General features: G+C 41.5%; 1 protein-coding gene and 1 non-coding gene across 2 annotated transcripts in view; one reads left to right on the top strand and one right to left on the bottom strand.

The window, feature by feature from the left end:
* Positions 1 to 20,748, top strand: part of LOC103178047 (fibrillin-2) — a 186,374-nt gene that overhangs the window by 5,045 nt on the left and 160,581 nt on the right. Inside the window, 2 exon segments of the mRNA XM_007892531.2 lie at positions 1,635 to 1,730; positions 3,660 to 3,755. Of these exon segments, the coding sequence (XP_007890722.2) occupies positions 1,635 to 1,730; positions 3,660 to 3,755 (192 nt within the window).
* Positions 6,086 to 6,157, bottom strand: trnad-guc. The gene has a single exon. It is a non-coding gene; the product is annotated as a tRNA-Asp (tRNA).

Consider the following 20,748-nt stretch of genomic DNA (forward strand, 5'->3'; position numbering starts at 1 on the left):
TGTATAGTGCCTTTCATGTCAGGAGGATGTCCAAAGGCACTGGACAGTCAGGGATTTGGACTGGAGCGGGGGAGGGGGTTGGGTTAAGGGAGGGTGGAGAGTGCCGAAAGCATGGTTGAAGAGGAGGGTATTGAGATGTGCCTTGAAGGAGGCAAGGGAGGGAGCAAAGTGAAAGGAATGTGGGATGGAGTTCCAAAGTGTGGGGATGGAGAGGCTGAAGGTGGGGAGGGCCGGGTGTGGGACGTGGAGCAGGTCGGAGCCTGCTGAGTGGAGGGAGCGGACAGGTTGATATGGGGTTAGCAGGTCACAGAAGTAGGAAGGAGCAAGGCCGTGGAGGGCTTTGAAGGCAAGGAAGAGGATATTGAACTCTGAGGAATGGGGAGCCGGTGGAGCCGGGAGATAGTGGGGTTCATGGGGTCACAGAGCCTGGTGCCGGTGAAGACACGAGCTGCAGAGTTCTGGATGACCTGCAGCTTGTAGAGGGAAGAGTTGCGAAGGACGACAAGCAAGGAGTTGGCGTAGTTGTGATGAACGTGTGAATGAGGGTTTTGGCGGACTGAGGAGTGAGACAGTGGATGTCAGAGCGGGTTTATGGCATGGATGTGGGGGAGAAAGGACAGTTGAGGGTCCAACAAGATGCCAAGTTTTCTTTATCCCATTAATGAAGCTAAAGGTTTGTGAATTTGAAAATGTACCATTCTATACCTTCTGTAATAACAGGATTATATTGAATTATACAATTAGTACTGTCCAGCCTCGTGGTAACACACTTCAGTATACCATGGGTTCAGATATAACATGATTAACATGATATATTATCATGGAGGTGAGCTTGCCAGCTTCCTGGTAGGGTGTGCAGGCTACCCAGGCTCCACTTGGCTCCTTGCTCCGACACACTGCCCCGCGTAAAGGGTGCTATCCAAATTGATATTGTTGTTAACCCCTGCAAGCCAACAACAACAGGTCGGGTGGTCATGGATGGTCAAGCAGGGAGAAGCTTGCCAGACAATGCTCTCCATGACAAGCTATGCAGTTTTAGCTGGTTGAACTCCTTGCTTGTCGTCCCAACACACACTCTGGGATCCCCAAGCTTTGGCTCTTGCCAACCCTGCCCCTAACAGCCCTCTTGAAGTGGGTAAGCAGGCTGTGTCCCTGCAGGGAGAGAGTGCGATTCCATTCCAGACAAGGGGACATTTTCATGTGCAGGTGTCATACCTACATGGAACTCTCAGTCTGGTTTGGAAACTCTTTATGGATGTTGATGGGTTTCTGCATGTGTCAGACACCCCGCTGACCGAACGAAAGGGATCCGTTACATTAGCAGTGAGTCTGGCAAGCCCTGATGATAATGAAGATAATTCACTTGATGGATCCCCAACTGTGTTATCTTGGGGCTGCACTGTTATCTGGGTCACATTTTAAGAGATAAGAGCTGCCCCACGATGACGCTTTTTATTAAACCAAACATAATTGCTTTTTCTCTCTCTCTGTTATCAACAACAACAAGATTACATTTGTATTGCGCCTTTCACGTCGGGAGGACGTCCCTTATCTTGTCTTATGTTTATGGCTACAACTGTCACACTTACTGCTGTGCATATGACTAGCTTGTGGTAAATGACTGCCTTTTACAGTTCAACAGTGTAACATCAGGTGCATGAATGGAGGGAGCTGCGCAGAGGACCAGTGTCAGTGCCAGAAAGGATATATTGGAACACACTGTGGACAGCGTGAGTAGACTTTACTGCACCAAATTTTGCTAGCCATCATCTGTGTCCTCGTCTGTCTCCCTGTCTACTAGCAGATCGATTTCAAGATCCTCATTCTCATTTACAAAACCCTGCATAATCTTACCCTTCCTTATATCTGTGACCTTCTACAGCCTCACCTCTCCTGCACAGCTCCTCTGAGCAGGAAATGCAGACTTTTGGTGTGTTCTCCATACATCTATTCGCCCCCCGCCCATAACCGCAGAGCCTTCAGTCACCAGACCATGCTGCCTTCCTCAACGTCTTTGTCTCGACCCCTCTCTATCTGTCCATACAAGATGCCTGAAAAACCATGTGTATCCCTATGGTCCTGGGGTCTCTATAAAGCACTCTGAGATATCCTATATGAAGGGCATTGTATGAATGCAAGTTGTTTGGATAAGTTAAGGATTTCATTTCAGTATTTTCATCATTAAACCTATTTAGAACAGTGATTGTGGAAAAAATATTGAGTAAACCGTGTTTTCCAAAATATGTCCTGCAATGTTCCTTATTAGCATGCTCTATTAAGTGCATTTTCTGCCTGATCTTATGTTTTAGGACAATGGTCTGAAGACTAAAACCATGAGAAATTTTGAGTCACAATAGCTATTATTAATTTAGGCCCCAGTTTATGCCTTAGCTAAGTCTGATTCTGTCACAGTGTCCATGCACATATACTTCTGAAATAAGGCATTGGATAGCAGTGAGGAACGAGGTCTTAGCTGATGTTCCCCTTCCCTACCCCAAAGAAATACTGAGCCCAGTTGTTGTGTAATAGTGGATGGCTGAATGTGGGAATGGTGGGCACTCAGATTATTCTGTTTGTGAGCGTAATTTTCATAGGTCACTGATGATTTCATCACTAATGGGACAAAGCGTTTTCTTTTATGTCTAAAATAAAGAGCCCTTCTCACTTTTCTCCTTGCGTCATCTTATTTGTTATTAGTGCTTCTATAGCACATCCTCTGCTCCTAAATGAGCTGAAGATAGCCTCCCCCCTTGCCCCCAGAGGACATTCTGAATGAGAAGGCAGAGAAGCTGGGTTTCAGTGGAGAAGTTGGAGAAGCCTGGTCCATGGTATTGAACTACCAGGCTTCAGCTTGTGGCCATTAGCTGCGGCCTTTCACAGGACATCCACTTCCGAGCAACTAGGAAGCTCCAAAAGTCGGTGTTCTGCTGACTGATAATCAAAGGCCACAATCTGTGAGCCGACAGCCCAAATACTGCAACCCAGCGACTCTGCCTTCTAACTGAGAATGGGTGGGGTGGGGGGAGGTGAAGAGGTAGTGGGAGCTGTACTCGCTTCAGTTGATTTGATATGATAAATATCACATGGATTGTAATTTTCACTCCATAGTTTCCTTCTGTCAGGTATCCAGAGATTCAGAACTTAAAAACTGGGAAATGTACAGTACGCTCCCCTTGAAGGGCCCATCCTGAGATTTTATATTGTCCTCAGTTGACTTCATTTTCCTATTATCTTAGTATTTTGCAGAAGAGAACCATTTCATTCTCCATAGTCGTTACACATTGCACCGTGTGGTTCTGCAATAAAACCCATTCTAAGGAAACAAACTTCAGTGTAGTAGATTCAGTGGAGCACTTTCAACAAAATTAGATGCAGGTGGACATCTGTGGAGCTCACAGAGGCATTTTCTGGAATATTCTGTCACTATGCCAAGTGCTTCCCTCAGTCTACTTTTCTACATCCCTTCGCTGTTTAGAAACTGCTGTTCCGCCCACAAAATAATAAGTCAATCCACTTTACAGTATATTCTATGAAGCGCTTTGAGATGTCTTGATGAAGTGATAAGGCGCTATATCAAATGTAAGGATTATTAATATTATTGTATTACAGACCTGACTACTTGTCACAGTGAAGCATTGACATTTCTCTTTGTGTTGCAGCTGTCTGTGAAAATGGGTGCCAGAATGGTGGCCGGTGCATTGGGCCTAATCGTTGTGCCTGCGTGTATGGATTTACTGGCCCACAGTGCGAAAGAGGTAAAACATTTCCATTGCCTTTTCTTCAGGCATATTCAATGAGTACAGTAACTAAGAAGAGTAATTGAAAGACTGTGACCGAGTCAATTTACTGAGATAAAGTGATGATCTGGAAATCTGGGAACAGACACATTCTAGACCTTCTTCGGGTGCGATAGAACTCGATAGAACTCGAACCCTATTGCAATGTCTTGCATCTTGTTTCTATTAATTAATCTGCTGCTTTAGCGGCATAAACTCAATGTCGGTGTTATTGGGCATGCAAGATCAAATGTAATGCACTACTTACCAGCACATTGCTGTTCCCTGCAGTTCACATAGCGTTGCTGTGGCACTAAACCTCATCAAAAAAAAGAATATGCCACTTCTAAAAATTACCAGGTACCTTAACAATGATTTGACTTACATAGCATCTTTCATGTTGAATGAATGCCTCAAAATGCTCAACAATTGTTATGAGTATCAGGGAGAAAAGAGTACCAAAGACTAGGACCTAAAGCATAGTATCAAATATTTAATGCATGTATTATTTGTGAATTAACTTTATTGTTGCAGTCTGATCTGATTGATTCCTTTTGCCCTCATTTTTTTCTGGTAACATGTATTGATATTTGCCCGAAGTACTTGGTTAAGCTGTTAATGCTGGCTTGCCTGCGAGTGGCATTTCTGTGGTCATGCCATCTCAAAATTAAGACAAATGGGAACAGCAAAGCTAAATAAATGTAGAAACCCATTGTCTTCACCTCCGATTTACCTTGTAAATGGAAAACCTTCACCTGTAAGACAAATGCAGTGGAAGTTCTTTAGAATCATTGCTGAATAAGTTCTTTACTCAATGCTGAAAGAGACAGGACACGTGAATCCATGACTTTACTGACACCTATCTACACAATCACTAAATATAATTACATAATGGGATGGTGCCCAACCATGTGGGTCTTGGCTCCTTCACCTCAGTTTCTCAGTTTTGAAAAAAAGGATTACTTGCACGTCAATAGAAAAACTTCACAGTGTCATTTTTTTGTTGGTTTTACTTTGTTGAACTCAATGTACAAGTAAGCAGACTTTATTACGATGATGTGGGTTATGTAATATTTTTGAGGCAATTAGGTCAAGACTCTCAGATTGGATTTATATGTTTTATTCTTGGAATATTATAACAAAGCTGAATAATGACATAAGCACAGCATACATACAACTCTCTCTGAATGATTTATCTTACAACCATTATTTCTCTGAAACTGAAAGGCTTCAGTTCATCTCTTTCTTTTCCAGAATATGTAAGTATCACAAAATGCCAGGAAAAGTTTGAACTATTAATGTTAAACTGATGTATGATTTGCTCCCCTATATTACATTTATCAACCCCTAGAATTCGTAAAAATTGCTCCCTTTTACAGTGTTTATAAAAGTTGATGGTGATATAACTCAAACAGTCGGTGCCGCTGTATTTAAATAAAGAACCCATTTGGTGACAGAGACAAGACAAGAAAATGCCATTCTCAGCATGAGTGATAAGGTTTAATTTGAAAGAGGGGCAAGTCCTTTGATGTGGTTTCTTTCATGTTTTCCATGGTTTGGTTTTCAAAGTTAGACATCTCACTTATTTTTGCTTCTTTGCAACAATAGTTTCATATTATCAGAAGAAAGCAATGCAAAGAAAATGTTTCAATACAATAGCGTTGTAGTTCTCAGTCTTTGGCCTTCTTCCACCCTCCCAAAAAATGGAAAATATCGTAACTCCTTTGGCATCATTCCCAGTGAATTTCCTGGCCTGAGGAAGACGGCAGATGGCGTCTCTATTGCAGCTGTGCATAGCGGATGCAGACTGCAGCAAGTGAAATGATAATAGCAGAGTGTATAAGTGGCTCAAAGAAACCACATTAAAGACTTGGCCTTTAGGAGGCTGAGTGTAGCCTGACCTGCTTGCTCATCCTTACCACACTGTGGTGCAGATGTAGATCTTGTCTTAGTACTTCGTAGACTTATAGCAGGAGTGAGCACCAATACAAACACAAAATCCAACTTCAAATATTTTCAGAGTGTTCTGGAAAAAGGCAATCTCTTGAAAACCCAGTTTAATAAAATAAAAAATAATAATCCTTGCATTTGATATAGTGCTTTTCACGTCTTCCAGACGTCTCAAAGTGCTTCACAGAATATACTGTAAAGTGAATTGACCGTACATTTTGTGGGTGAAACACGGCAGACATTTGTGCACAGCAGTGTCCCACAAGCAGTCATAGATTGAAGTGACCAATTTATTATTGTGTTTGTTTTCTTGAGCGATTATTATCAGGCGTTTGGAGCAAGGAAACTTGCCCAGGGTTTTGCCCTGCCGGGAATCGAACCCAGTTCTCTCGCTTGACAGACGAGTGCTCTAACCACTGAGCTACAGGACTCCACAGTTTCACTCCTGAGACTAGGGATGAGTGTTTTAACCTGTGAGCAGAGACTAGAAGAAGTTATTCTCTTTTCATTAGAATGGAGAATATTGACAGCAGCCCTGCTTGAAATCTTTAAAATTATGAGGGGATTTGATAGTATTGATAGGGAGAAATTATTCATATTGAATTAATAAATTAGTGATTAGAGGGCATCAATTTAAAGTAATTAGCAAAAGAGAACATCAGGAGGATTGTTTTACACACATATATTTGTTTAAATGCGGAATGCCCTGTCTAATGTAATAGTCAAGGCAGGATCCATATTAGTTTTCAAGAGGGAACTAGATAAATATTTAAGAGGAATAATTTAAGGGGAGATGGGGTAAAATGCATGTAAATGCGACCAAATAGATTGCTTACTTTGCTGCTGCAAAGTTCTCTGTTTCTACGTAATAAAATTACATAGAAAACACGGGAAGCAGCTGCAGGGAGGGAAGGCTTGCCAGATAGTGCTTTCAATGCTAAGCTCTACAGTTTTAGCTAGTTAGACTTCAGCAGTGTCCTAACGCACACTCTGGGGTCCCCAGGGCATGGTTCTTGGCAACCTGCACCCTAATACTCTCCGGAATTAGCTAAGCAGGATGCGTCTCTCCAAGGAGACAGTGCACATTCCATTCCAATAAATATCTTTGGAATTTCCATGTGATACATAGAACTGTCAGGTTTGGTTTGGATACTCTTAAGCATGATAATGGGTTTCCGCATATGTCAGACACCTGGCTGACCAAAACAAAATGCAATAAAATGATGTATCAGATTCCTAGGCTTTCTGTTGTTCCTTTGTCCCAAGTTACAGGTGTTGGTATTTGCACAATTTGTGGTGCATCAACATGCCTCACCATGAGGCTGCTTTATGAGTAAAATGTAACATACAGAAATAATGTGAATTATTTTTCTACTCCAGTGAGTTTAAGTTTGGAAATCTCTCAACGAAGGAAAGAGTTAATTGTTGAACGCACTATAATTTGGGGCCTAGATACACATAGGTCATCGCTTTATCGTTAGCTATAAATTAGGAATTTGAAAGGATTTTTTTTAACTAAGAATAAATGGGGCCTCTTGAAAGTTTGTGATGTGAACACAGTGCATGCCTAATCCTAATCCTTATTTCACATACAAACGTCTCTCCATGTCATTACTACAATCCCCTCATTATTATCAAATTGATTCTAGGGAAGTGGGCATGGTGGTGGTTTATTTGATATGTGAAGCAGACAGGATGATTAATTCATGATTTGGAGTGAGTTTTCTAATTTAAAATATCTGTCCTTATCACTACTGAAGGAATGGCAGACATTACGGAGAATGAATAATAATAATCCTTATATTTGATAATCAATTCTTATCACATTGTCGTGAAGTCTCCCGAGAGCTTTACAGGATTTTACTGTAAAGTGAAGTGACTTTGTGTTTTCTAGGTGAATGTGGCATACAATTTATGCACAGCAATGCCCCACAGATACCAATTTAATGTCTCATTCAAAGGACACCTTCAACAATGCACTGAACTGGATTTCAGGCCTAGACTATGAGCTCAAATTCCCAATGTGGGATTGAACTCACAACTTGCTGACAATAACTTGCTGACAAGAGCGTCAGGAGTGTCAGCCTTGATGATATGGGTTCAGACTCCCAGCTTGAAACCTGAACCCATAACCTTCTCACTCAGGTGAGAGTGCTTAACAACTGAGCCAGTCTGACACTAGTCTATTTCCTTCCTGAATGAGTTTATGCAACTGCTTATATGAAAAATGTTTAGTCAAAGAATTCTTGATTAACCTGGTGCAAAAACAACTCTTGGAGGCGCTGTATGTTGGATTTTCCACTGGAGAAGATTTGCTGATGTACTTTATGATTCTGTCTCTGGCTGACGCTCATTGTACTGCTAGGGTATAGAAAGTGAGCAGTACTTTCAGATAGGTCAAGGCAGCAGAGCAAGATGGCACTTAGTTCAGAGTTGTGAAGGACAATTTTAGAACAGAGATCAGGAAATATCTTTTACATATTGGGTAATCAACAGCTGATTCTAGTTTTGCCCTTCATTACCAACTTTCTCTAAACTTTTCAGGTTTAGAGACAATCTTCTGCTTCTTCTTAATGATCTGTCTGCCTGAACCACTTTGTTTTTTAAATCCAGATAGAGACACAGTTTGGGAGAATGTAATGTTATTAAATAAATTCCCTTGGGCTGAATTTTCGGTCTGAATAACAAGCACCAGGAAGAACAAACCATCTTTTCTCTGTTCTTTTCCAAATTCTAGCAAGGACAATAACCAGTAGAGGTGATAGAGGCCCTAATACTAGACCGAGAAGGATTAATTTCAGGGAAACAACAGGATTAACAGTATGGTATCACGCAAAATTATCCCCAAAGATCTGTTGTGATAACACTTTAACATTAGTGGTGGTGTGTGTGTGCTGTGGAAGTTGACCCTTTATGTACTTTTCTCAGTTATTAATATATTCACAAATAACCAGATACTGTGTGCTGGCATTTCTGTACAAAACAATTTTGTTTCATCTCAGAATATGCTAGCAGCAAAAGAAATCTTGTAGGCGTTATTGTGATGAGAGAATATTTTTGAGGGAATTAAAAGAGGATAAAAAACACAGACCTTAAGTACCTTTTACCCTTGGAATACTAGAACAAATATCCTTGCAGAATTGGGAAGAAATTACACTCTGGTCTAGATTTATGTAATTGACGTAGCATTGCACACCAGCCAGAATTTAGCAAATTCTTCAACGCAGCTTTCATTTAGAAGCTGGTTTAATGTAAGTTCTTTTAACAACTACAAAAAAACTGCTTCAGAGGTAAGACTTTGAGAAGTAAGAGTAAATCTAGACCGTGGTGGAATTTCTTCCCAACTGGTGCATTGAGGTCCTTTCCCAGAGAGATTGGCAAAATGTGGAGAGGACGCTCTTAAAGTAGAAAAAGGCACTTTGTAGAGGCTATTAAATCAACGTAATGTATCCGATAGCTATGATTCAGACTGCTGGGGAGGGAATTATTAGCCTTTGCAACAAGGCCATTCATTCCCTCCACTTCTGCCTCCTACTCCCTGGTTCCATCTCTGTCAATTCACATTTCACACAACTCTTCAACATTTGAATCAGTCAAACGCGCATAAAATTGGTCTTTGAAGCACTTCAAAGGATTTCGAATGTCTACATTTTTTTTCATCTCTGGCCACAATTCTTTAGATTATTTTATCCATTTTACATTGCCATAACAAAAGTCTTGTGTTATTGAATCATCGCTCGATTTGGCAAAAACACCGATGTAGTAAAGTCCTAAGAATTGTTGCTTTCCTTGCAGTGTTTAGTTTGCTGTCCAACTTCAGCTCTATCCTCATTTATCGTCCTGCTGAGAAGACCTGTTGCTTCAGGCTGCTTCTCCTACATATTCGGCTTTGTTCAGTTGTCATGTATTTACATACCAGCTTTGTAAGTTACACTAATCAGTATCCCTATGGCTAATAAGTATTTAGTAAAGGGAGGAGACATCATTGCAATGAATAGTTTCCTGAAAGGGCCTATAAAAGTGAATCAGTGCATTCCTGTGCAGTGATGTACTGGTTTAGGCTATCTAGGAAATGTCAAGATGCCTTGCTATCGAGCTGTATCTATTGACACTGCAATCCATTCTAAATATATCCACAGGCATCAGTGTACTTTGTTTTTTCAGGAAACGGAAGGAGAGTTTCCTTATGTCGAGGTTTATTGAATGGCTTGCTTAATTAGGAGAAGTGAAAAACGAGCACTGACAAAACCCTGAGTCATTCTGGGTTTAAATCTCAAGATTTACATTTCCTAGAGTTTTTCTTTGCTTAGTAAATCTGAGGTTTTTATGGTTTATGTCAAATATTGAATGAGGGCATAAGCTTTCTACCTCTTTTAGACGAAATGCTGCAGGGCCATCTGGCAAAGGGACATAGGAGGTTGTTGTTATAGTCTGGCTCACTTCTCTACATTAAACAGCGGTCACAGTGCAAGCAGCCAATGATCATGGAATGAAGGAACATTACAAGGTAAAATCAACCAGAAGGCCAGATGATGATTGCTAGCTGTAAGAGGTTCAGTTTGTTGGATACAAACTTGTGGGCAACGGCCACTTTCTATGAGGTGGAATTGGGACTCAGACCACGTTTATATTGCAATGGTGTCATGTAAATGAGGCAGCAATGGCGCTATCTCCAGAGGCACCAAGTACTGTGCCCAAAGGCAAATTTTCTTCCTGCTTCTAGAAAGAGCAAGGTAAGCAATGGGCTTATGTTGCCTCTGGTGCTGCTAACTGTTACTTCCTCTGGCTGTGGACTAGCCCACTCATACAGCTTAGTGGTTGCTCTAACACTGGTCTGTACACAGATGCTTCATTATAATGATGGTCTGCAGCAGCAAACGGGGGAAGGGCAGTTCTTTAGACTTAGTATAACCTTAATGTAACAGCTACCGTTTGTAGGAATTTATGGTTGGAACAGTAGTCGGCAGCTTCTTCTGCATTGGACAAAGCAGACTAGCATTGTATGGAATAAACTGGCTTTCTCCTTTCTCTCCCACATCCGTTCTAGATCGAGTTCTAAATTCTCATCCTCACCTTCAAGGCTCTCAATAGCCTTGCCCCTCCTACCTCTTTGACCTGCTAACCCCTTATCAACCTATCCCCTCTCTCCGCTCAGCAGGCTCTGCCCTAGTCCATATCTCCTGCCCAGCTCACCCCACCATGGGCCTTCAGCCTTGCTGCCCCACCCTCTGAAACTCCATCCCACATTCTCTTCGCTCCCCCCTTGTCTCCTACAAGGCACGTGTCAAGACTCTCCTCTTCGACCATGCTTTCAGCCACCCTCCTACCCTTTCTGCCCTCCCTGCTCCCAACCCCCCTCCCCCGCTCAGGTCCTAATCCCTGACTGTTCAGCACCTTGGGACGTCCTCCCAATGTGAAAGGCGCTTTACAAATGTAATTTAGCATTGTATTTTAGTGTAGAATGGGATTGAGTTGAATAGACTGAAACAATGAATAAGATATGAGCTCTCCTGGTGGATGGCTTGGTGTGGTACTCAGCCAAATAGATTAGGAAGGCTCCAGGTTCAATCCCTGGCGTGTGTGTCTCTGTGTCTGTGAATTATAATCCAGATTTTGTAGGCCAGATTTGTTTGTGTGTCTGTGAATGCAAGTTTCTACGTGTGAGTATGTGTGCCCAGGACCGTGGGACGTCTTCCTAACGTGAAAGGCGCAATGCATGTGTAATTTGTTGTTGCTGTTGTGTGTGTACATGCGTGCATGTGTGTATGTCTTTGTCTGTGTCTGAGCGTGCATCTGTGCATGTGTCTGTGTGTATATCGGTAGGCTTGCGTGTGTGTCTCTATTAGTTTGTTCTTGGACAGGATTGTGCCTTGGCTGTGATTCCATCTCAGATCCCCCCACAACTCTGTAGGCAACTAATTTGCCAATACCTGAGGTTCCAAAGTGCTGCTCGGTTGCCAGCATGACACATGACCTTCAGGAAAAGAAAAATAATGGGGGAGGGATGGTGGGGAAAGAATTGTCTAATAAAATAGAATGGACAGACTATGGAATTGAATAGAATATTAACAATTCTGTTTAACTTTTTTTATTCAGTCAAACACTTGTTCTACTTAATTCCTAACTGAATATAATAAACTAGAAAAGGATTTGATTGCCATGTTCCCTCTAAACATCACTTTCTACTCTGTGTGGCCTAGTGTTATTTTGCAATATTGCCTAATAATATTAATAATCCCTGAATTTGATATAGCACCTTTCACTTTGGTGGATGTCTCAAAGCACGTCACATGATTTACTGCAAAGTGCAGTGACCGTGTTTCGTACGTCAGCATCAATGGTAGAAAAAAATCGATGGCACTAGCAAATGGAGCAAAACACATTTAATACAAATGATAGCACTCAGAGATGCAATGTAGGGTGTATAAACATTCAAGTTATTGTTGTTGTTAATAGTGGTGGTGGTACAAGATTGCAGGCAGTAAATCAGTCTCAGGATTCAAGTGACTTAACAAACAACTTGAATACCCTTGCGGTTTACAACACAAGCTGATTTGAATTACTGTGTGACATTCCCCTCCCATCCATTCAGATCCCTCTATAGAATGCAATCAACAGTAAAACAGAATAAAGAAGACTGCAGGATAGAATAAAAGGAAGTAGAATGGTTGACTAAATGGTGGTTAGTAGTTAGAGTCTTCTGAGTGGGAATGAGAATGGACCTTTCTTTGGCTGACATTGATTTACGAGACCAGTGTTAGCCCTTGCATTTCGTTTTTAAATTTCAAAGCCTGGTTTGTTAGTGAGTTGAACTGCGGAGAAGGCTCTCCGGCATGGCCCAGTAGGCTTTGCTTATTGTGCTTTCCAAGCGTAAACTATGGTATTTCCATCTGCACTTACCCTTACAAGATTGGTTGTTCACTTCATGGGTCTTTGGAGGACTCTGCACATCTGTGCGCAAATTGGCTGCCACATTTGCCTACGAAATGCATAGTCACTGCACTTTACAGTATATCCTGTGAAGCGCTTTGAGACTTTCTCCGATTGTGAAAGGTGCTCTGTCAAATGCAAGGATTATCATTGGCAATTATTGTTAATGAGAATATAATCACTTTCATATTGTCGACGTGTGGAGAGGAAAAGCAGAACAGGTTCCATAGTGTGAAAACCACAAGTAATAATATCCAATTTGCAACACACATTAAAAAAAATTAGGATTTCAAGGATAGTTACAAAGCAAAAACACTTATTTTAGAACTTGTGACTAAGTGACTTAGAACTTGGCAGGGTGGGATTGGACTGGTGTGGGCTACTGTCTGAATGGTCTGTCTCTCCTTGGTCTATTTCTCAGATCAATGTACTCACTACTCAAATGTGCACCTATAAATGTGAGTTTAGGACGTAAAATACAACAGCAATCATTTTACATTTATATAGCATTTTCACATCACATAATCCTTCACGTCTCAAAGCATTTCACAGAGCCGACTAGGAGCCTGAGCGAAGGGAGGGTGGGGGAGGGAAATGTGACCAAAGGCATGATCAAAAACAAAGGTCTTAAGGTATATCGATACAATGCTGAATGTATATTTGGCTTGAAAAACAGAAACAATTGCCTGTTCAGTATTACACAAAACCACATACACGGTGCATTTATCCAATGAGCCATTGTCCATAATGTATTTTGTTCAATTTGTCATAAATGTTTGTATGAGATTACAGGTTAAGGGGAAACCCCCTATGTAACATTCATCGACTTCTGCAAGGCTTTCAATCTATTGAACGCCTTCATGATGAAACAAAGCCATGAGAATATATGGCTTTATCTTGGATTTTATCTGGAATGTGTAGTCCAGCTCCAAGATGTGGTATTGATTGGAAGATACAAGGGACATTAGTCCCAGTTGTTGATTCTTATTAATATCTGGAGGTTGTGGTGGACACCAAGTTTTGCTTGGACACTGTCCTGCAGGACTGCACAGAGAAGTGCGAAGGGCACTCTGTTTGTGCTCATCTCTCTTTAGGGGCAGCAAGGTTAGAAAACAGGGCAAGCTTGCAGTATATAAGACCTGTGTGAAAATAGTTCTCTGTTATACATCTGAGCTACTGAGGCTGCAGTAGAGAGGCTTCCTCCGATCCATTTGCAAATATCTCTGAATTTCCACGTTTAGTTTGGTTGCATGGAACTCGGTTTGGTTTGGATACTCTTAAGCATGGTGATGGGTTTCCCGCATGTGGCGGACACCTGGCTGACCAAATAAAACTGTGATGAATGTGGATAAGACAATATCATTCTGATTGAAACCACCGACAGCATTAAAATAAAGTCAAAATGAGTCTCGTTGTATGCAAACAGCAGTTTTTTTCACAAGCAAAAATTCTTGCTTATATAATCAGAGTCTGGATGAATATTGGAGGTGGATTTTTATTTCAGTTTGCTTTTGTGCGTGCTGCAAAATTAAAACAAGTTGTTCCATTTTCCATAATGTGGGACATATGCAGACTTTGTGCTCGACTGAAAATGTGACAGTTTGGCTGACTCTCCAAGTTCATAGCAGACTCATTTCTGGATTGCAGACACAGGGGCTATTTTGTTACCAGAGGATGGCAAGATTACAATATTTGGACTTCAATAGAATTTGACAAGAAAGCAAGAAGGCCTCTTTTAGGAAAACATTTGTACCATTTGGTTTCTTTTCCTCTTGCTGGCACTTCATTCCATTTTGTTCACTGACAGTTACAGTATACAGTATCTTGCATAGAGATTCTGTTTTTGCTTGTTGACAGTAAATTTGCCTTTTGTGGAGTAATGTAACAAACATTTTATGCCTTTTTATCATTTATTTGTGTCATGTCAGTCTTCAGAAAGTGACCAGGGTGGCTTAAAGTTGATTTCAGTTTTGTGAATTGTAGCAGATAGCACATGTCAAAAAAAAGACAGTTTCCCCGAAGCAGAAATTTGTCGAACGGAAATTTAAAATGAATTTTAAAACTCTTTAACTAGGTAAGCAGTTGCCTTTTTTTTAAATAATGTTTAATTCAAAGCTAATATTCTCAACAGGATGTTGTGTTTCAATTATGCCTCAATTTGAAAGCTAGTTATTAAAAAGATTAAGTTCTTAAAAAGATTAAGATTGAATTCAAGAATTTTGTCCAGTTCTGCATGATCTTAAATATTAAGGGAAAATAGTCTCACAGACTGAAACTGGGTGGAATTTCAGGCTTCACTGGTGTCATGATTTTGGAGCTGCAGATAAATTGCAGGATGGAATTAACTGCCGGCATCATTAAATCACTTTTAATCACTCTTTAACTCTCTGTTAACTATAAGTCAAAAGTTAATGCAAGTTGTAAAACCTCTGTCAGAGTGAGAAATGACAACTGTGTAAAAATAGATTCATTTACACAGATGTTTAAACAAAATGTGAAGTGGCACCTGAATTATTGGTGTATTTGACCACCAACTGGTCAAATCCTGAAATAAAAGCTGTTGTTTCACCATCCAGATGTGCAAAAGGAAGTGGGAGTAGTTGTGTTTGGCAGCTCGGGTTTAATGAAGAGCAATTCTGAGTGGCCAGCTCTTCAGTCTGTGGCAGATCACTGACAGAATGTGTTTGTTTTTTTTAAAAAAGTGCCAGATCTTTCTACAGAACCATTTGCTACTGGTTCACCTCCGAATTGTAGCATGTAGCAAATATTAAAAAAGACACTGTTTTCCCAAAGCAGAAATTTGTCAAGTGCAATTTTCTAGCAACAGGGATCTCACTAACATCTTGCTGGAAGCATGCTAAATCAGCTATGGGGTTTGCAGTTTATTTCCATTCCCTCGAACCTTTAGTTTTAAATATTGTCCAAAATGTGAGAGATTGTAGTTAACTGAATCACAAGATGCTGAGCTCTGGATTTTGTATTTGGATGAACTCACTAGTCACCTGTACGTCATTTAAAAAAAGCATATTTAATAGGTTTATATCTGAGCATCACGGCCAGAAGGCTGCTCTTAATTAACACAACCCTCAATTCCTGTCAGTTTCACTGTAGATAAGGTTACCCCGGTGGATGCAAACTTGTTCAAAAGCTTCTGTTTGGAAAATGGAATTAGTTATTCCATCTCCATTTTTTCATTTGGAAATATGTTTGTCTCCACAAAAAGAATGCCTCCATGTAGAAAATGCTCCATATAGAACCCAATTCTGCTTACTGGAGAGCATAATAATAATAATAATTATCCTTGCATTTGATATAGCGCTTTTCACGTCGGGAGGACGTCCCAAAGCGCTTCACAGAACACACTGTAAAGTGAATTGACTGTATATTTGTGGGCGAACGCGGCAGCCAATTGCGCACAGCAATGTCCCACAAACAGTCGTAGATTGAAAATGACCAATTTATTATTGTTTTTTTTGTTTTGGAGGGATTATTATTAGGCGTGTGGAGTAAGGAAACTTGCCCAAGGTTTCGCCCTCTGCCTGGAATTGAACTCAGGTCTCTCGCTTGCAAAGCGAGTGCTCTAACCACTGAGCTCCAGGACTCAAAGTTTACTGAAGGTGCTACATTTAACCTCAGCCCCAGTTCCTACTTCCATTTGGAGAGAGAAGCAAAACAAGAAATTCTTTAACAGTTCTTTGGATGCAAGAACTGCTCTTGAGCTATTTGAATAAGGACCAATATATCAATTATAAACTGTTGGGAACTTTAACAATCAATAATCCGTTTCTGAGAATGTGGCAATTTTCACTCTCTGTAAGCTGGATAGGGTTTCCATGCCCAAACTCTATTGGTTGAATGAGTCACTGAGAGGGTTGAAAACACTGTGAGGGTTGTCATGTTTTAATTAAAAAATCCAAGTGGGAATACCTTTCAGTAATTGGAAGTATGGAATGCATGCCGACACACTGGAACTCTGCTCCAAAAGTAAATCTTGCAGGAATGAGTTCCTGTGATATATTTCTGGATTCTTTAATAAAGGAATGATTTGAAGTTGCCACTGTTTGGTCCTTTACCCAGTGGTAGAAATTGCCTGTGGTGCATGCAGTGGCAGGGATGGGGGATGGGGGGAAGAAGAAAAAATTCCACGAGGTGATACAGAGAATTTTTTTTCAAGAAAAACTGCTTTCAAAATGTGATTTGATGCTGAATGCTGAAGTGGCGTTCAGCATACTTAACACTAAGGTTACATTATAGAAATTGTCTGTCGATTAGTTGCTTGCAAAATAGAAGGAAAGGTGTTAGTGCTGTTTATTTAAGCTAACACACTTACAAACAAAAGATTACCTGTGAATATATTAGCTTCGCAAACTCAAGACAAGGTGATATTGAGTTGCTGAAAGTATCTTTCTGAAAAGAACTACCTCTTCTCTTTGTGTCTTTGGTGGGGAAAAATAGCCAGTCAACTTCCCTGATGGGAGGACAGAAATAGTGAATCTCCTGCAAAGCAAACATTTTACTTGGCAGTGGTTGAGACACTTCTAGAACTAATGTAGACTTTGCTCATGACCAGCAGCATTGATCGGACAAGCGTGAAGAGGAATGATATGTATATTAGAAAAAAAATCTTTGGTACTTCTGTGTAAATTTTGAAGCAAACACTTGACGGAGACTGGGAGGAAAAGAAATAAAAATGATCCACTGCGGCGTGAAAACAAATCAGTCTCCACTGTGGGGAAGCATATGAACTCCCAAAAAGATTCTTCACCAGCTTTGCATCACGGCTTTGTGTCCACTCACTTCTCTTTATAGCAAGGCCAAAGAAAATGACCCTTGTCAATTCTTACTTATTATTTAGCTCTAGCCTTAGTGTTAGTCTGGCTCAATTGGTAGGGCTCTCGCTTTTAGGTTAGAAGTCTGCGAGTTCAAGTACTGCATTAGGACTATGAATGCACAGTCCAAGCTGACACTCCAATGCAGTATTCGGTAATATATTAGGTCTGAGGAGTTGATAGACTGAGGACTGCCTGTTAAAGATGTTGGAAGATTATGTGACAGTATTAACTAAGAAAAGGGAGTTTGAGTCTCTATGTGTACATTGGCTGATGCTTTTGCCCACAAATACACAATCACTAAACTTGACAGCAATTCCCTGTGAAGCGCTTAGAGACAATATTGAAGGCGCTATATCAATACACAGACTGTTGTTATTATCTACGCCCCATGTGTGGAGTAGAACTGCCAAGAGGGAAAGTGAAGGAAGGTGAAAGCGACCTAGGGGTGTTAGTTGATTTGTCGCTCACCATGTCCAAATATTGTGAAGCAACAATAAACAAGGCAAAATAGGATACTGGGTTATATTGCCAAATTAGTTGAGTTTAGATTCCAAGAAACCATACTCAAGCTGTCCAATGTTCTGATCAAGCCAAACCTGGAATACTGCATACACTTCAGTTTGTACTACGAGATGGGGGTGGGGGGGGTTACCTAGGTCCGAGAGGCAATGCAGAAGAGAGGAATAAGACTGATCTCACGTGATAAGGGAAAAGTTACGGTGAACAAAAATAAATAAACTAGGTATCTTCATCCTTGAAAATGGGTGTTTCAAAGGGACCTACAGAAGGCTACACAATGTTAAATAAGCTAAAGAAAATAAATTTGAAACCATACTTTAGAAACACCAAGGCTGCAGAACAGAAGAGTGCAGATTTAAGGTTATAGAGGGCAATATTAGGAAAGGCACCATGATTTTTTTTTTAACGTGAAGGTATTCAACATTTTGAACAGTTACCAGGAAGAGTGGTTTAAGACAGGACACTCAATGTTACTCTTTCAAAGAGCCAGCATAGATGTGATGGGCTTCAATGCTGTAAATGTTATGGTTCTATGGACTCATTTGTGATGATAAATTGGAAGACCCTGTGCTTGGTAATCTAAAAGGATTTTGTGAATTACTTACTTTATTAAGACTTTATTTGGAGAAATTCTCTGGCTCATTTGGTATAATTTGGGTGATCTTAAGAGCCAACCAATGGGCCTCAATGGCCCTGTTTGAGGGAACCAGAGGGAAGATCCTTTGCCTGATTGCTAGTCCGGATGTGGGGTAAAGATAGGACTGAAGTCAACTCTTACTTCTCCCCCCTTCCTTTACTGCTAAGAATTATTACACAGTCTCATGTATGAGGAATTCCCCCACAGGGTGATACGCACAAAGATTGCTATTGTCCGTGGAATTGGGCCTCAGAGTGAATCATTGCCTTCATGAGGAGGAGATGAAAGGTAGAATAAAGTCCCGATTCAGGCTAGATTGGTTGAATGACCTTTTCTCATTCCACACTTGCATATGTTATTTTTGTTGTGCCAGGAACAGCATGTATACTCTGCCTGGGCAAGAACTCAACTGGAATTAGACTCTCCTGTGTATAAAAGGCACCATGCAGGGGTAATGGAGGGAAATTATCAAATGGGAACAATCCAGCGTTAATTGAGTGCCCCTTACAATGAATGAAGGATGGAAGCCAAAAGTTTTAAAGTAAATCAGTAAAATGCCCAGGAATGTCAAGCAACATTCAGTCTGTAGTTTGAGGTTTATTTCAGGTATTTTTAACCACAAGTAATTGGTAAGTGAACTCAGTGTTTCCTGTCCTTTCATTCATGCAAGGGGATAGTGCAATGAGTTGTCATGAGATCAAATTCTGTCTGATGTTTGAAGTGCCAGAAGACCCTTTTCAGATCACTGAAGGTCTGTAGCTTCTTTGGGGAGAGGCAGCTAAAGGTATTTTTGTGGTTGTTTTGTGCTCTTCACAATGGAAAGCATTTGGCTGGGCCTCCTTAAATGTGATAATTTGGAAAAAATGGGAAAAAATCTCCCCCCCCCCCCCCCCCCCCTTCCTCCCTCTTCACTGTCTTGGAGTCATCTGAACTCCTTTCCCTCTGGGCTTCCTCCCGCAATGACCTATCCTCCTTGGTCACTCTTCTCCACAACTCCCTCTCCACCACTCTCGATGCCCTGGGTCCCCTCACTTCCCGAACTGTCTCCTACTTACGGAAGTCACCCTGGTACACCAGCTACCTCCGCTCCCTCAAGGCACAGATGTGTGCCGCCAATGCACCTGATTCAAATCTAGTTCAACGGTCCATTGGCAGATTTGGCTGGATGTTATCAAAACTTACTGCTCCGTCCTCGCCTCTGCTAAATCATCCTTCTACTACAAGACAACGTTGGAGGTCAAGGGTAACCTCAGGCTCCTCTTCTCCATCACCAACTAGCTCCTCCACCCACCCTCTCACCCCTCATCCATCCTCTTCTCCAACGCCAACTGCGAGGCGATGTTGTACTTCTTCGTAACCAAAGTCAAGGGCATCTGCTCAGCTGCCTCTGCCCTTCCGTCTACTACCCCCACCCTATCTCCCCCTCACAGCCCGGCCCCTACCCATCCCTCCCTCCACACCTTCAAATCTGTCTTCCCCCTCCTGGCAAAGTGACGAATGACATTCTGTCCTGCGACCAGGGCTCTCTGCCTCTTCGTCCTCCTTGACCTCTCCGCTGCCTTTAATACCACTGACCACTCTGTCCTCCTCCATCGCCTCTCCTCTCACCTCAGCTTTCATGGTTCTGCCCTTGACTGGTTCAGATCGTACCTCTCACACCATCTCCACTTCATCTCCACAAACGGCTTCTCCTCTAGCCCCCGCACTATCTCATGCGGCGTTCCTCATGGCTCTGTCCTTGGTCCCCTCCACTTCCACATCCATATTCAACTCTAACCACTGTCTGTCAGACATCAAGTTCTGGATGAGAGCTAACTTTCTACAGTTGTACGTCAACAAGACCAAGGCCCTCCTGACTGGCTCCCGTCAGCACTTCCTCACCTCAGGCGCTGACAGCATCACCATCCAAGGATGCACACTCCACCTTACTAAGCCAGTCCAGAACCTTGGTGTCTTGTTCGACCCTCAACTATCCTATCTACCCCACATCCATGCCATGACCCGCTCTGCTTTCCTCCACCTCCACAACATTGCCCGGTTCCGCCACTGTCTCACATCGCAGGCCGCTGAGACCCTCATATATACGCATAGCATCCAGGCTTGA

This window comes from Callorhinchus milii, unplaced genomic scaffold (genome assembly GCF_018977255.1).
Source record: "Callorhinchus milii isolate IMCB2004 unplaced genomic scaffold, IMCB_Cmil_1.0 Scaffold32, whole genome shotgun sequence".
Taxonomy (NCBI): Eukaryota; Metazoa; Chordata; class Chondrichthyes; order Chimaeriformes; family Callorhinchidae; genus Callorhinchus; species Callorhinchus milii.